The sequence below is a fragment of the Stegostoma tigrinum genome, chromosome 10, assembly GCF_030684315.1.
Source record: "Stegostoma tigrinum isolate sSteTig4 chromosome 10, sSteTig4.hap1, whole genome shotgun sequence".
NCBI classification, from domain to species: domain Eukaryota; kingdom Metazoa; phylum Chordata; class Chondrichthyes; order Orectolobiformes; family Stegostomatidae; genus Stegostoma; species Stegostoma tigrinum.
This window is the reverse complement of record NC_081363.1, coordinates 64,854,960-64,873,005: the sequence shown is the minus strand read 5'-3', so window position 1 is coordinate 64,873,005 and position 18,046 is coordinate 64,854,960. Positions and strand designations below refer to the sequence as shown.

The 18,046-nt window shown below is 40.0% G+C and overlaps 1 protein-coding gene across 4 annotated transcripts in view; it reads left to right on the top strand.

Annotated features, from left to right (window-relative positions):
- dph6 (diphthamine biosynthesis 6) overlaps positions 1 to 18,046 on the top strand; it is a 295,616-nt gene that overhangs the window by 114,400 nt on the left and 163,170 nt on the right. For all 4 annotated transcript variants that reach the window (XM_048538300.2, XM_048538299.2, XM_048538301.1 and 1 more), the window contains exon 6: positions 16,860 to 16,921. In XM_048538300.2, the coding sequence (XP_048394257.1) occupies positions 16,860 to 16,921 (62 nt within the window). The remainder of the gene's footprint in view (positions 1 to 16,859; positions 16,922 to 18,046) is intronic.

Below are 18,046 nucleotides of genomic sequence, written 5' to 3'. Positions count from 1 at the left end.
ATTTAGAAAAGCTAGGAAAGGGGAAGAAAAAAATGATGGTATATTTGGTTAAGGAGAACTTTTGCAGTACGAGAGAGGAAGGATGTTTCAGAGGGTTCAAAAACAGAATCAGCTTGGCGAGAGCTGAGGAATAAGGGTGCAGTTACATCCCTCAGTGCATTCTATTGACCACCAAATAGTGGGAAGTCTCTAGAGAAAGAGAATGAAAAGGAAATTATAGAGATATGTAAACGTGATAGAGCAGTTATAATAGGGGATTTTAATTACACATATATAGACTGGAAATAGGGTGGTGTAAGGAGCATTGAGGCACAAGCGTTTCTAGATTGTATTCAGGAGGATTTCATATAGTAGTATGCGCCTAGTCCATCAAGAAAGGACGTAGTGCCAGACCTGGTTCTTGGGAATGAGGCAAGTAGATCACGTCAGGCAGGATACGGTTAAGGTCTACTAATCATTGTATCAATGGGTATGAGATGACAGTGGGAAATAACATGGATTAATCAGTAGTAAGAATAATCAGCTGGCAGAGATCAGGCTTCAGTGGAGCAAGAACAGAGCTGGTACAGACAGGCCGGAACCAAAAATTGGTGGTAGGAGGTGCAACTGAGCAATGGGCTACCTTTAAAGAGATGGGTTGGGTACAGTCAAGGGATATTACCTCAAAAGGGAAAGGTAGTACAAACAAGTCAAGAAAACCCTGGATAACAAAAGAGTGAGAAATTAACTTCAAGAAGAAAAAGCTTTTGCAAGGTGTTTGGGAATGAACACATTCACAAACCAAGCTGAATACAAAAGGTTTAAAAGGGAGGTGATAAAGCAAATGTGAGAAGAAAGCGAGATTATGAGAAAACATTAGTAGTTAACATTGAAGGAAGTTTTAGAGCTTTCTACATGTTCATCAGAGGTAAAAGTTTGGTAATTGGAGGTGTCAAACTGATTTGGGGTGACAAAGGGTTTTACACCGAGACGAGCAATATAACTTGCGTGGTAAATGAATGCTTTTCATCCCTTTTACATACAAGGCAGATGTCACCAGTGATGGTGAGAGAAGAGGAAATTCAGTTGCTGGAAAGATTTAAAATTGATTTAGGTTGAATGTGGTGATTGGAATGAGGTCAGCCAAGTGGATATCATAGACTGAGTTCCTTGATTGGGGCTGTTAACCTGGTCCATTCAGGGAACGCTAGCTGACGGGTTAAAAGCAGGAGTGTCAGGGCTTTGTTCACTGTAGGAGCCAGCTGTGAGCTAGCTGGTTCAGTGTTATGTTCTGTGGATGTGTAAATAAAAGGTGACTTGGGGTCAGGATTCTGGCCTTTATGGAGTTATTTCACAGTAGTATTAGGTAGGTTCTCAGTACTTTAAGTTAATAATGCACCAGGACCTGATGGAATACGTCCAAGGAAGTGAGATTAGAAATTGCAGAGGTATTGTTAATAATCTTTCAGTCTTGGACTTAGGGTGATACCAGAGGACCAGAGAATTGCAAACAATGCAACTTCGTTCAAAATAGTTTGTAAAGGTTGGCCCAGCAATTACAGACCAGTCAATTTAATTTTGTAGTGGGGTAGCTTCTATAAACAACTACTCTTGATAAAATTAATAGTTGCATGGAAAAATATCGATTACTTAGGAAGAATCAGTATGGGTTTGTTAAAAATCATGTCTGACTATCTTGCTGGAGTTTTGTGAAGGAAAACAGAGAGGGTTAATGAGGGGAAGTTTGGTGATGTGGTGTACATGAATTTCCTGAAGGCATTTGATACTGTGCCGTAGAAATGATTTGTAAGGGAAGTTATATGCCATGGAATAAAAGGGACAGGAGCAACATGGATTCAAAATTGATTCAGAAAGGCAACAGAGAGTAATGGTTAAGGGTTTTAATTTGGTGTGGAGTAATGTTTGCAGTGGAGTTCCTCAGGTGTGGGTATCTGGACCCTTATTTTTATCAGGTGTATGTCCGATCTAGATCTTGGTGCACAGGGACAACTTGAAATGTTTTGAATGACACAGAGTTAGGAGCACCATAAACAGAAGAGGACTGTTTAGGACTTTAAAAAGCCATTGTTACTTTAGAGTAGGCAGATAGGTGACAGATAAATTTCAATGTGGAGAAATGTGAGGTGTTGCACTCAGTACAAGAACATGGAGAGACAGTAGACAATATAGTGTGCTATTTCACAGTGTGTGTAGGAGTAGAGAAACCCAGGTGTATGTGTGCATAAATCATTAAAAATGGTGGGGCAGGTAGAGGAAGCTATTAATGAACAAGACAGTATTGTACGCTTCATAAATAGAGGAATAGAATTGCAGAACAGGGAAGCTAGCTTGAGCTTATATAAGATATGGGTTCAACTTCATCTGTAGTATCATGTGGCGCTCTCAATACCACACTGTGGGAAGGGCATGAATGGATTGGAAAGAGTGTAGAATATATTTACAAGAATTGTCCCAGGGATGAGAACTTCTGTTTTGAGAAAAAGATTACAGACCGGGACTGTTTTTCTTTGGAGAGGGGAAGGCGAAGAGGAGATTTGAGAGAAAGTTTCAAAAATCATGAGGGGTCTGAACAGGGTGTTTGGGAGAAAGCGTGATCACTTATAAATCAATTGCGAACTTTAAAGTGTTTTGCAAAAGAAACATATGAGAGTGAGAAAAAGCTGCTTCACACAATGGGTACTTGGCATCTGGAAAACACTTTCTGGAAGTGTAGTGGAGGTAGGATCAACTGAGGCATTCAAGAAGGCCGTTAGATGATTATTTAAATAGAAACAGCAGGGTTTAGGAGAAAAAGCTCTGCATTAAAATGAACATAGAACCAGTGCAGCCTTCTACACCATAACAATTCTGGGTTTCTGTGGAGTTATCTGAATTAATGATACAGAGATAAATAGATTTGGTCTAACGCCATGGTAACTAAGGTTGTGCACTAAATATTTCTAGGTACTTGACTTTTTGAAAAGACCTAGCAAAGTAGAAAAGGAAGGGAGGGAGGGTTGCTCTGGTGGGAGCACAGTAATGAGACAGGATCTTGGCTCAGAAGAGCAGGAATAAAATCAATATTGGTGGGAGATAAATAACAAGGAACAGAAAACGCTGCTGACAGTTGTTTACAGGTCTGTTAACAGTAATTGTACTTTGGACAGTGTATTAATCAAGGAGAGGTGCTTGTAACAACGCTGAACTTTAATCTTAATCAAATTAGCAAAAGTGGTTCTGAGGACAGGTTTGTGGGAAGGCTTTGAGACAGTATTCTGGAGCACACTAATTTTGATGTTGGCTTACATAATAAAACGGAATTAATTTGTAATCTGAAGATAAAAGGATCCCCTGGGGAAAAGGATGTTGATATGAAAGAGAGAAACAGAATTAATGCTTTGAATCCCAAAACTCTTCTTTGGAACAGTCGATTTTTGGGGGCAGAAAAATGTGGTCACCTTGTATTTGACTTATATTCTGCAATTTGTGGTATATAGGGCACTTAAGGCAGAGATAATGAATATCATAACAAAGGAATAATGAAATGGCAAAGATGTTTAATATACATCTTTTGTATCTGTTTCCAAATATAAGCTGCAAAGTGTATACTGAAATAATGGAAAGCAGTCCAATCAGAGTGAGAAACTTGAAAGTACATGTGAATTTATAAAATAGGAGCAGAGGTAGACCATTTAGCTCTTCAAGCCTGCTCCACAAATCATGAGTTCATGGAAAAATCTGTTTGGATTTCAAATACCATCCCTTTTGAAGTCCAACCTTTGATTCCCTTGCCTAACAGAATCTAACAATGTCTTCCTTAAATGTACCTAATGACCCGTCTCTACCATTTTTTCAGGCATGTAGTTCTAAAGTCATGTAGCCTTCTCAAAGAAGATAAAACCTTATTTCTGCCTTAAAAGGGCAACCCCTTATTTTAAAACAGTGTCCTCTAGTTCTGGACTGATGCACATTTTGGACTTGCCAAGATTATTCAGGACCTTATTCACTTCAGTGGAGCTGCATTTTACAAAATCAAATGTTGGAACTGTAAAATAAAAACAGAAAATGCTGCAGAAACTCAGCTGGCCTGGGAACATCTATGGAAACAGAAACAGAGTTCACTTTTTGCAGCTGATATGACTTTTTATCAGAACTGAAACAGGCCGGAGAATTGTGATTTTTAATCCAGTTGACAAAGGAGGAAGTGCAACAGATAGTGACGGTGCCCAGAACAAAAGACGAAGAGAGTCCTAAAGGCGGTAAAGGAGCGACAGAGTTTTAAATGATTGGTGTTAAAAAAATGGGCCTCCAAATCGACAAAACACAAGCCAGCCAAGGTCGGGGGAGTAGAGGATAGAGGTTATGCTCTGAAGTTGTTAAACTCGGTATTGCACCTTTGAGACTGCAAGATGCCGAAGTGGAAAGTAAGATGTTGTTCCTCCAACTTGCGTTGAGTTTCATTGAAAAATGCAGCAGGCTCAATACAGAAATGTTAGCATGGGAGCAAGCCGATTAATTGAAATAGTAAGAAACTTGGAGGTCAGGGTCTTTCTAATAAACAAAAAAGAGGTGTTCCTCATAGCGGTCATCCAATCAACAGTTCATCTTGATAACGTAAAAGACCACATTAAAAGCAACAATACAATAGACTTGATTGAAAAAAATACAAGTAAAATGCTGCTTCGCCAAGAAGGGTGCTTTTGGATCTCGGAAGTAAGGAGGGTGGAGGTGAAAGGACAACATTATACCTCCTGTGATAGCATGGGAAAATGCCATGGAGTTAGGGAGGAAGTGTTAAGAGTGACGGAGGTGTTGACCAGGGTGTCTCAGAAAAATTGGCTTCTGTGGAATGCCGACAATGAGGGATGGGGAAAATTACTTGAGGAAAGCTGTAATTACATTGGAAGCAATTCGGAGAATTTTCACTAAATTAATTGAACAGATGAAACACTTGAACTATCAGGAGAGAATGAGCAGTTTAAGCATAGACTCAGTAGAGTTTAGAAGAATGAGAGGAGAGCTAATAATTGTATGCAGGAAAGGGGATTGACATGGTAGATGTGGAACTGATATTTCCTCTCATGGGCATTCTGGAATGAGAGGTAATGGTTTTAGGCTAAAGCTGGCAGGTTTAAAATGGAGATGAGGAGGAATTACTCCTCTCAAAGGGCCATAATTGTGTGCAGATTACTATACCAGAATGAGGTGGATGCCAGGACAGTAAATAACCTTAATGAGAAGATAGAAATACTTTTTAATTGGCAATAGGCAAACGATTATGGGAAACAGGCAGAAAAGTGGAGTTGATGCTGAGATGAGATCAGCCACGATATAAAATGGGGAAGCAGGCTCAGTGGACTGAATTGAGTACTCCTCACCCTAGTTCCTATGTGTTTTTCGGTGGCTTGCTGCTGAAGGTGGTGGAACTGGTCAAGAATGATCCTTTGAATATGGAGACTGGTGGGATGGCTAGTGAGGATAAGGGGACTCCTAATGTTTTTCCAGGATGGAGTCGGCGTGAGAGGAGACCTGTGGGAAATGGGTCAAATATGGGTAAAGCCCTGTAAACCATGGTGAAGGAAATCCCTCCCTGGAGGGGAAAAAAGGAGGAGACATTAGAGGCACCCCAGTAGAATGTGGCATCATTGGAGCAGATGAAAGTGAGTTGGAGAAACTAGGAAAATGGAATGGAGTTGTTACAGGAAGTAGCATATAAGGAACTGTAGTCAAGACTTGGCTGCAGAGATTAAGGGTGCACTGGCCATGATCTTCCAAAATGTGCTAGATTTTTGGAATGTCCCAGTGGATGAGATGATTACAGATGTGTCACAACAATTCAATAAAGAAAGCAGAGAAGGTGGAAAAGTACAGACCAGTTAGTCTGATTTTGGTCATTGGAAGAGTAAGAGTGCTGGAGTTAAAGTGGTAAAAGGCATCAAGAAAACCATAACATGATTTAGGCAAAACCAACATGATTTTATGAAAGGGAAATGTAATACAAAAAGTATTACAAATCTATGAAACTTAAATGATGATGGGTCTATAGGTAATCTGTTATAGGTAATATGAATAGGAAAAAAATGAATAATTTTACACAAGCACAGAGAAGTACCGTCCATGTACTTCAAAACAATTAGAAAGGCATGTTCATCTTTATTACAAGAGGACTGGAGTACAAGTATAAAAAAAATTACTGCAATTGTCTTTGATGAGACCACACAGTTTTGGTCTCTGTACCTAAAGGAAGGAACGCATGTGCTAACTGACCCTCATGATCATTCTTCACATCGAAACTGCTATTCATCATGCAGGATTGCCACATTTTTGACTAATTGGTCAAGTCAACATTTGTAGTTTGTTTGAGATAACAAACTGTAGAGCTGGATGAACACAGCAGGCGAAGCAGCATCTTAGGAGCAGGAAAGCTGACGTTTCATTCTGATGAAGGGTCTAGGCTGGAAACGTCAGCTTTCCCGCTCCTCAGATGCTGCTTGGCCTGCAGTGTTCATCCAGCTGTACACCTTGTTACCTCAGATTCTCCAGCAGCTGCAGTTCCTGTTATCTCTGATACAATTTGTAGTTTGTTTGTTTGTTTTAAGTTGTATCTGATGTTAAATTCAATGCAGTAAGTATGCAATTCATTCAGGACACAAACTACCTAGAAATGCCAATTTAATGAAAAAGCTGATTGTAAGGGAAGGTGTTGGTTTAGTGGTATTCTCGCTGGACTATTAGTCCAGAGACCCAGATAATGTTCTGGGGCCCTGGGTTCAAATCCCACCATGGCAGACAGTGGAATTTGAATTCAATAAAATATCTGGAATAAAGAGTCTCATGATGACCATGAAGTCATTGCTGATTGTTGGAAAAAACCCATCTGGTTCACTAATGTCCTTTAGGGAAGGAAACTGCATCCTAACCTGGTCTGGCCTACATATGACTCCAGACCTACAGCAATGGGGTTGACTGTAACTGCTCTCAGGGCAATTAGAGGCAATAAATGCTGCATAGCCAGCAACGCCCTTATCCTATGAAAGAATAAAGAAAGTGCTGCTGGTGGGATTTTGTTTCTTATTTGAATTACCAATCACATTGAAGCCACGCTGTCATTTAATTTCAACATTGAAGAAGGATGCTTCCTGCTGAATAAGAGCAAGGACAATCTCGCTATTTAATGTGGAAATAGTACCAGAGGGCCAAGAACCAGTTAGATTTTGTTTTATTAGTTCTTGAGTGTGGATGTCAATTGAAAAACCAGAATTTTTTGCCCATCACTAATTGCTCTGAAGCAGATACTAGCGAGCTGCCTTCTGGAAGTGATGCTGTCTGTTGGGTGCAAGGATTGGGTTTGGGCTGTAATGAGGTCAGGAACTGGGTGGCTTTGATGAAACCCAAGCTGGCTGTCAATTAGAAAGTTACTCCTTTGCAAGTGTTGCTTGACAGCACTGTCAACAACCCCTTCCTTCACTTCACCAAAGTAGAGAGTAGACTGATTGGTCAGTAATTAGTCAGATTGGATTTGTTCAGGTTTTAGTGCACATGAAAGACCCAGGCAATTTTCCACTTTGTCATTAGATGCCAGTGTTTTAATTGTATGGAACAATTTGGCTACGAGTGCAGCTAGTTCTGGTGCACAGATCTACAGTTTTATTGCTGGAATGTTGTTAGGACACTTTGACTTGACTGTATCCAATGCCTTCAGCAGTTGCTAGAGGTTGTGTAAAATGAAATGAAGATTAACATCTGTAATGCTAAGGACCTCTGGAAGAGGCCAAGAGGAATCATCCACTCAACACTTTTGGCTGAAGATGGATGCAAATACTTAAGCCTTGTCCTTTATTCTGACATGTTTGCACCCTCATCATTGATGATGTGGATTTTGTTGAGCCTCACTTTTAAGTTCTTTAATTATCTATAACCATTCACAGCTAGCTGTAACAGGACTGACAGATTGATTAGATTAGATTCCCTACAGTGTGGAAACAGGCCCTTCGGCCCAACAAGTCCACACCGCCCCTTGAAGAAACACACCCAGACCCATCCTCCTACACCCCACACACCCCTGAACACTACAGGCAATTTAGCATGGCCAATCCACCTAGCCTGCACATGTTTGGACTGTGGGAGGAAACCGGAGCACCCAGAGGAAACCCACACAGACACGGGGAGAATGTGCAAACTCCACACAGACAGTCACCCAAGGCTGGAATTGAACCCGGGTTTCTAGCGCTGTGAGGCTGCAGTGCTAACCACTGAGCTACCGTGCCACCAGGAAGAATCTGTGACTCTATGAAGTGAATTTAGCTCACTAACTTACATAAGGTAGCATGATCTGTTTTTCTCTGTTAAAAGAAATGTAATTACATTCAAAATTCACTGAAAACTGTTGTCTATTTTATTTATACACATAATGTATGATTTATGTTAGATTTACAGAACACTGAGGCAAATTATAGTGCTGTATCAGCTGGTGTTAGTTAACTCAACATAGAGAGTGAATTGAACCAGAAATGTATGTGATCCATCTCTGAATTAGTAGAGATTGGCACCTTTTGTAGATGATGGTATCAAGGAATCTGTTTTGTTTTATGTTTGCATTTTCTAAATGTGGAGCTTTTAGCTTTCTTGGTGATGATTCCAGAATTGCTCAGCAGAAACTGATGAATTAAGTTTGAGTATATTTTTCAATGGCATAATTTTGTAACTTTTGTATGGCAAACTGAAAATCTGGTTAGAACTGATAAACTCACTCAGCTGAGGGAAGTAGTGACACTTAAGCTGAAAGTTTTCCGTCCATGAACAGCAGGGGAAATAGCAAGAAAATTGGGAAAGTGCTATGACTAACAATCAAACTTTTGCTTCAAGAAAAAAACTCTGATTTTCTCTTTGAGTTTTAAGTACCCAGTTCAGAATCTCATTATCATGCAGGAATTTATTTCCGTGGCTTCCAACTCATTATTAACCGAATTTGCCTCACTTTAATGCAACTTGCAATTCTCTTCTCTTTCCCTGAAAAACTAAATGGAACCAATTCCCAAATTTAGATGAAACATCTAAAAGCTCCACATTTAGAAAATGCAAACATAAAACAAAACAGATTCCTTGATACCATCATCTACAAAAGGTGCCAATCTCTACTACTGGTCACAACAGCTTACCAATTGTTTATTTGGGTCATTACTATAATGTTCCTGGTCCGTGGACACCGTCTGCCTCCATCCTTTGTCCATGCAAGTGGACATCATCAAACTGCTTGTTATGCTTCCACATTATTATGGACAATTTGGACCAATTCACAGCGCTTCAGCCCTTCAGAGACAAATATGACTTGTATGTTTCCGCCAAGTGTCTTGGCACTCAAGTAGACACATACATCCTAATCATTGACACAGGATCCATCTTATGGTTCCTCTCTTTGTTTGTTAGCACTCATGTACTTGAAAGCTGTTGTGGTTTCAGTCCTTTTTTCCAGCAAAAAGCTCATATATAGTGTTTGCTTACAGACTGTGGCTTACACCCTCCATGGCTTGCATTGGTTTATAGTGTTGGAGCACTAAACAGTTAAATGATGGACATGTCACTTATGGTACCATGCTGTTTGAAAGCCACACATACAGCATGTGGCAGCATCTTATGCCACAGGCACATTCATGTGCTTCAACCAAATGCCCATGTAGGAAATTAAAGGAGATCAGCCATTAAGGTGGTGAGGGGGACTGCAGTCAATCAGGAGTTACCACTACATTCAGGCTTGTCTGATTTCAGTGTGTGGGCAGGCCATGATCAGTTTGCAAAGACATGGCCCCTGGCGTAAATTTATGATGTTAACAATTTTGTAATGAGGTAGAAAAGAAATGCAGGAGGCTGAAAGGTCACCAGGGACACAGGCACAGATGGGGGAGTCGACTTGTATTTTGGGCAGAGCCAGCAAATCACTAAAGGAAGCCTTGCCATCTTTGATCCCATATCAACCATCCAATATTGAAACAAAATTCCTGCCACGATGTGCAGAGTGGGCAGAGTGCAATTGTTTGCTTTTGATGCCCTGTTAGGGGAAATTGCAGTAGTTGTGCATCTGCTGATTCATTATGCCACCAATCTGGCATCAAATTGCACTTTATTGACAGGCCATTCATTGTCCAAGAATAAGTATTACAAATTAAAGCCTCAAACAATCATTGTTTGCATTATTTGCCTCCTTGTCATGTCACATAAATAAATCAAATAGAAGCTAACTTAAATATGTCATCTGGGTTTACCACTTCTGAAACACATTTTATGCCTGACACTGGAAGGCATATGAGAGCTGCCATATTTGCACACTGTTCATGCAAGGACACGGTCTGTTATGTACAACGATGTTTTTTTTCTCAAAAGGGAATGCTATCACAGTGTGCTGAAAGTGTAGCTTGAACACTTTGATTCTACATTGCACATCTGGATAAAAATACATAACTCACTGCTCCTCACAGAGGCATGATATTTGCTTCTTTGCAAAGCTTTCATGACACCATGTGTCAGGGTGTAACATAACACTTAATTATGATTGTCCAAAGAGCGCAGGAGTATCAGTCCTGAAGTGCTGTTCTTTTTCCAAAGCTCCCCACAAACTTTCAGTCCATACGGCCATTGCTGTTGCTTGGTGACTTTGCTTTGCAGGTGCAGATGGTGTAGAAGGAGTGAGCAATTGCTACATCAGCTAGCCCCCAAATGACAGAAATCACCTTTGACTGCCACAGTCTTCCAGGTGAAGATCCCCCATGGATGTCTTTTTCAACAGCTCTTGGAGACAATGCAGACATAGACTAATGATGTTCCAGGTCAATATCCCCAATGAACTGTGTCATCTCTCAGAGGAAAACTTGCACTTGGAAGGAATGGGTGACCATCCCATCCTGGTGATCATCACGGTCTCAGCTGTTAGTTTTGGGGATTTGTGATCGCAGTTACTAAATATATGAAGTTGGCTATTTGCAAACAATTTTTAGATGGCTCATTGAGTTTGTTAAGAAGCAGCAGCTTAGATAGGATACATTTGTTAATTAGCTAAGAACTGTACAACCGTGACAATTGAGGATGTTTCACTGATACCACAGGAGACACAGGTTGTTGGCATGGAATGTGTTGGTCTTGTTGAAATTGTGAAGATATCCTCCTCCTTTCTAGCTTAGATGTTAAGGAACTCTTCCCTGGGTCTTTCTCCTGTTCTTCTGGTCACTCTTCCTGAGGAAGTCTGCTTCAACCAAGGACTGCTTCAACCAAGGACCGCTTCTCTCCACCCCCCCCACCCCACTTCCCCAAGCAATTGTTGATAGCCCTGTTTCTGGAGGAAGGTAGCTTGAGCCATGTCAGTCAGTCAGTTGTCTGATTCGTTTTAGCCAATGACCCTGGGCAGCTATTCACAACAGCGATGACTATTGTTCCCTGCCCACCTTATTTGAATATTAAATTTCACTGTTTTCAAACCAAAACCTTAATATTTTCCAAAACATTCTTAACAGAGTAGTGTGACACCCATTAAATCTTTTATTTGCCCTTTCAGAAGGCCAATTACAACTGTAACACAATTAAATGAGGTCTCGTGCTACACAAGAAATGCTAAATATGGAATATTAAAAGCACAGAGTTTTTAAGGGAGCGCCAATTTCCCACATAGCTGCACTAAATTTTAATGCCAGCAGCTCAGTTCAAAGAGAGAAAAGCACTGCACTCCTTTCACCACCCTGTGCGCTGTAAAGATCCCTGTTGGTGAAGCATGGAATTAACTTCCCTTTCTGGGCCATTTCCTTGAGGATATTCCTACAGGACCAAAGTGTGAAGGCCAATTCCTGGCTTGCAGCGCCTGAATTGCTGTGGAGCTGGGGTTTAAATATCATGCTGATAGTGTGAATGGCACAAAGTTCCAGCAAAGACATGCATTTCTACCTCCCCTGCTGTGTGTTTTCATGAGACAGGGACTGAAGAGGCTGATTGCATAATCGATGAGATGAAGAGCAGAAGATTGCATGAGAAAAGTTGTTATTGGCCATGACAGACTTGCTGCAATGACTATGTCAAAAAGAAAAATGTGAAAATTCACCCTTTTCTGTTCTAATCAACCCATTCAGAGATGTTACTACGCACCTCTGGAGCATTTGGGACTTGAATTCAGATCTCTTGTTCCAGGGCTATGGACTCTAACTCAGCACCACAAGAGCCCCTAATGTGAAAGTTCAGCTCTAAGCACGTGAAACCTTTCAGTTGTGAGTTAATTACCCAGCAATTTGAAGTGCATGAATGTGCTAATTTGAAAGGGGGAAGTTTTGAACAAGAAATGGCTTGTGTATTTAGGGAAATAAAAATTGACTTTAAGACAGAATAACAAAAACTATTGGAAAGGGAAAAGAAGATGTATTTTTTAAAAGCCAGATACTAATCCATTTTCATGTATTTTGCTTTTGCGTTCAGCCATGCTAACTGTTAAGTAACACACATTTTATCTATTATGCTGCTGCAGTAAGAAACAGATGTTGGAATGGACCAAATAAGTTTAGATTCTTTTAGAGTTCAGTATATTAACATGCTGGAAGGTTTGCTTTACATCCTAATAAATGTGATTACTAATGACCACAATTCCTGCAAAATAATGTAAACTACCATTGTCTCTATCCACATCAAAATAAATGATATTTACTTCTAATTTTGGAAGAAGTAGTCTGACAGTCAAAGTAGTCAGAAAAAAATCAATTTTAAAAAGTTTACTTGGGTTAACATGTGCTGGATTCTCTTTCACTTTCTCTCAAGGAGCCCCTTTAATGTTGACACATACCTCAAGATCGACTGAAAATATTGGTACTGTCTTGAAACTCCCAATATAAGTTGGCACATTCCATCACTCATTCTGTCCTTATTTATGGATGACCGCAACAAGTTTAAAAACCAAGGTTTTTGTCCCAAAAGATATGACTAATGGGAACTACAAAAAAATTGTCAATGTTAATAAATAATATAAAACCCAGAAATCTGAGTAATAACACACTTGATGGACTTGGAGACTTTATGATACTCTCTCATGGAGCTAGAAAGATGCAGTAACTTCAATTTGAAAAACAATGGGAAAAGTTCCAGAAAGTTGGATTCTTGCAGTTTCTTAGAATGATAGTTCAATGTTGGTATGAAAATGGTCAGTTTCTGGGAATTGAGAACAGAATAATGGGAATAAAATGATCATGATTTGAATGTTTAAGTCATGATAAAGGGTCCTTACTACAGTAAGATTGATGTAGTGAAAAAAGACTGTAACATAAGTATTGTTGTGACTGCAGTCAAATATAAATATTTCAGCTTTGGTTACCTGATTGCTGTTACCGAAGATCCCTTAAAGATTACAGTATGGCTCTAACAATGTTTAATCTGGTCTAAAATGGCCGCAGTGATCAACACTTGATAACAGATTGAGGCAAGTTCAGGGAACCTAAATGGAATTCATGAAACTGGCCACATCACAATTAGCATTTTTATCAAGTGGCACAATTCAAACTGATATTAAGAAACTCAGATCTCTGTCTCCCATTTAGTTCCTATGCGTTCGATAAGTTCACATTAACCAGCTTAGGAAAACCAAAGTGCCGACTCAGGAATATGCAAATGAACTTAGATCAACAGTTGCCTTTAAGCAGCAGAGCAGAGACAAGGAAAAATGGAATTTGTAAGCAAGAGCGGGAAGACATTCTTTCTGCCCACCTCTCAATCTACACCAAAATCCTGTGCCCAGTGAAAAATCAACCGTTCACCCTGAGCTCAAGATCTGAAAACTTTACCACTGCTGAGGAAACACAGCAATAACCAGACAGATGGGAAAAGTTGTGGATACAGCTTCAGTTACAGCATTTAAAAGATATTTGGATAAGTACATGAACAGGAGCGTCTTGAAGGGATATAGGCCAAATGCATGCAAGTGGAACTAGTTTGGTTTGGGAACATGGTTGGCTTGGATTGGTTGGACTGAAAAGAATGTTTCCACGTATGACAATGACTTTATGACCTTAAGGAATCATAGAAACTTTAAACTGCAGCTGCCTTTATCTCCTGTCTGATTTTTAAAATTAATGAAGGAATATGGGCATTGCTGACTGGGACAGCATTTATTGCTTATCCCTAGTTGCCCTTGAGAAGGCAGTGGTGAGCTGCTTTCTTGAACCAATGCAGTCCATTTGGTGTAGGTAGGCGCACAATGCCCTTAGGGAGGGAGTTTAAGGATTTTGACCAAATGACACTGAAGGAACGGTGATATACTTAAGAGTAAAGAAAGGAACCTGGCAGGTGATGATATTCTAAGATAATAAAATGTGAGGCTGGATGAACACAGCAGGCCAAGCAGCATCTCAGGAGCACAAAAGCTGACGTTTCGGGCCTAGACCCTTCATCAGAGAGGTTCCGGAGGGAGGAGGGTGATGATATTCTCATGTGTTTGCTGATTTTGTCCTTCTGGATGGCAGTGATTATGGATTTGAAGGGTTGTTGTCTGAAGAACCTTGGCGAATTTCAGTAGAGAATCTTTTAGATGAAGCTTGCTGATGGATTTCGTTAGTGAAAGGGAGAATGATTGTGGTTGTGGTGCCAAAAAAAGCAAGTGAGCTGCTTTATCCTTGATAGCGTCAAGCTTCTTGAGCTACACTCATCCAGGAAAATGGGGAGTATTCTATCACATGCCTGATTTGGATAGAGGAAATGCATTGGAGAGACAGGAGATGCAGAACTCAGTACAGGAATCCTATCCTCTGAACTGCTGTTGTAGCCGCAGTACTCATATAGCTGTTTTAGTTTAGTTTCTGGTTACTGGTAACCGCAAGAGTATTGATAGTGTGATAATAATAGTATTGTGTGTGAAGAGGCAGTAGTTAGGTTCTTGTTGGAGATGGTAATTGTCTGGCACTTATGTAGGGTGAATTGAAGGGTGCCATTTGTCAGCCCAAACCTGGATTTTGCTGCATTTGAACATGGGCTCAATCAATAACAGAAAGATTCTGAATAGTGCTAAACATTGTGCCATCATTAGCAACTAGCCCACTTCTGACATTATGATGGAGTGAAGCAGCTGATGATGGTTAGGTCTAGAACACTAGCTTGAGAAGCTCTTGCAGTGATTTTCTGGAGCTGACGTGACCAACTGTCAACTACAACCATTTTTCTTTTCGCCACAAATGATTCCAATCAGTGGAGAGATTTTTCCTTGATTTCCATTAACTCTAATTTTACAAAAGCTCCTTCTTGCCGTGCTCAGTCAAATGAAACCTTAATGTCGAGGGAAGTCACTCCTACTTCACCTCTGCAATTCAGCTCTTTTATCCATATTTGAACCATTAGGCACACTCGCCCTACCCTTTGGAGCATACTATCTGTGTCTGTTTTATGTTGGAAATACACTATTTTTTTCAGGGCAGTAGATAGTAAAATTCCACTTTCTTTCTCCTAAGAAATCCTTGCAATTTGGCCCCTTTTATTTCAGTGAGCCAATTATTTTTAAATTGAAATGTTGTAGCTGCTTGCGAAAACAAAATGTTGCAACTAACCAAGATGGTTAAAAGGACAACAAGGTGTAGAGCTGGTTGAACACAGCAGGCCAGGCAGCGTTAGAGGAGCAGGAAAACTGACGTTTTGGGTCTGGACCCTTCTTCAGAAAATTTTCAGATTTTCTGAAGAAGGGTCCAGACCCGAGACGTCAATTTCTTTGCTCCTCTGATGCTGCCTTGTCTGCTGTGTTCATCCAGCTCTACACCTTGTTGTCTCAGACTCCAGCATCGGCAGTTCCTACTATCTCCGGTTAAAAGGACAGCTGCCAATGCCGCATCCTCTCATCTGTCCCTCCCCAAACCTCCTCACCTGACCAGATCAGTACGTAGGCATAGGATTGACATATATCTGACAAAATGTAATATTTCTTTTGCATATTGGTTGCTACATTGCAAGATATTAAAAATAAGCTTGGCCGTTCTTATTCGCTGGTTGCCTTCCTTCAACTTGTCTTGATGTGTTTCTCCGTGAAGTATTATTTTATGGTGTAAGATTCATCTTTGCTCTATCAGATAGTCTTCCTCATGTCAACAATTTGAAATATGTCTGAACATAGAACAATACAGCGCAGAACAGGCCCTTCGGCCCTCAATGTTGCACCGACCTGTGAACTAATATAAGCCCCTCCCCCTACCCTATCCCATCATCATCCATGAACTTATCCAAGGACTGTTTAAATGCCCCTAATGTGGCTGAGTTAACCACATTGGCAGGCAGGGCATTCCACACCCTTATCACTGTCTGAGTAAAGAACCTGCCTCTGACATCTGTCTTAAATCTATCACCCCTCAATTTGTAGCTATGCCCCCTTGTACAAGCTGAAGTCATCATCCTTGGAAAAAGACTTCCACTGTCCACCCTATCAAATCCTCTGATCATCTTGTATGTCCCTATTAAATCCCTTCTTAGCCTTCTTCTCTCCAGTGAGAACAGACCCAAGTCCCTCAGCCTTTCTTCACAGGCCCTGCGCTCCAGACCAGGCAACGTCCTGGTAAATCTCGTCTGCACCTTTTCCAATGCTTCCACATCCTTCCTGTAATGGGGCGACCAGAACTGCACGCAATATTGCAAATGAGGCCGCACTAGCATTCAAGTTTTTGCAATTATATATTTAACTTGCAGACTGATCGCTGATAGTGGTGCTCAATAAAATTACCAAACTATCTTGCTTTTAGTATCTAACTCATTGAATTTTATTGTCCTCTTTTGCACAGTCATCTTTCTGAAAAAGATTTTCTGTTGTATTTGTAACAAAACGTTTCATGATAACTTCATAAAATTATTTTTTTTTAGATTGTTGTTTTAAATGTTTTTTTTTTGTTTGGCAGGTCTAGATCCAGAGAAGCATCTTGGGAAGACATTGGACCAGGTAGAACCATATCTCAAACAGGTAAGTTTGACTCCAAATTTAAATAGGAAAGTAAGAAGTTATATTAAATAGGAGCCGTTGTTTAGTTTAAGCAAATAGAAATGCTTTCAATCAAATCAATCATGAAAATGCTTTCAATCAGATCAATCGTAATACAATTCCATGTGCTTTAACTTCAGCTAACAGCTTCTGAAGAGGAAGTTTATCAGATGCCTTCTGGAAGTTTGTATAAATAAGATCCGTGAACATATTACTGGTTACTACTTCAGTCACTTCTTTTAAAAATCCATTTATCATTCAGTTGTCAGTAGGATCTATCATTTAATCTATGTCTGATCAGCTTGAACATTTTCAGGATGCTTAGTCACTGTACCCTTTACTATGCAATTGAATCATTTCCGATGTTAAAATATAGAGAACACAAAATGTTGAACAGGATTTCAGTTGTTTAGAATTGAATTGTCCCACACTTGTTTGTTGCCCCATATTTTAAAATTGGAAGAAGTCGTGTATATTTTAAAATTTGTAAATAGACGTTCATCTTCACGATATAATGTACAGCTTCAAAAACAAAAATTGCTGGAGAACGTCACTGGGCCTGGCAGCATTTGTGGAGAGAAATCAGAGTTAATATTTTGGGTCAAGTGATCCTTCCTCAGAACCCTTAGTTTATGCTTTTGTTTCTGATTTACAGCATCCACAGTTTTTTCAGTTTTTATAATGTACAGCAAGTTGCTGATTAGTTAATGAGCCATCTGTTTAATTTTATTTGGGATAATTTTCCATTTAATGCATTAATCTTAAGTAAATCAAACTTTTAGAACACAAAGTTGTTACCAAAAAATCATGTCTGCTGATTGTATCAAAATTTTACAAAAATAGAAAATATGATTTTCCCAGTGCTGGCCTATACCTAAAATTGAAATATCTGAAGCTTCAGAGTCATTGGCAGGGATGAAACACAGTCACCCAAACCATCTTTTTTAAAGGACCTGGAAAACGGTTGATCTTTCCCACACGTGTCATTTAATGTTGGGGTTTGCAGAGGTCTTTATCAAAACTGTGCCTGCCTCCACCGTGCTGCTGCTTCCTAATTGCACCATCTCCCTGAGCCATCACCCATGTGAACTTGGGGCCAATGTGTCT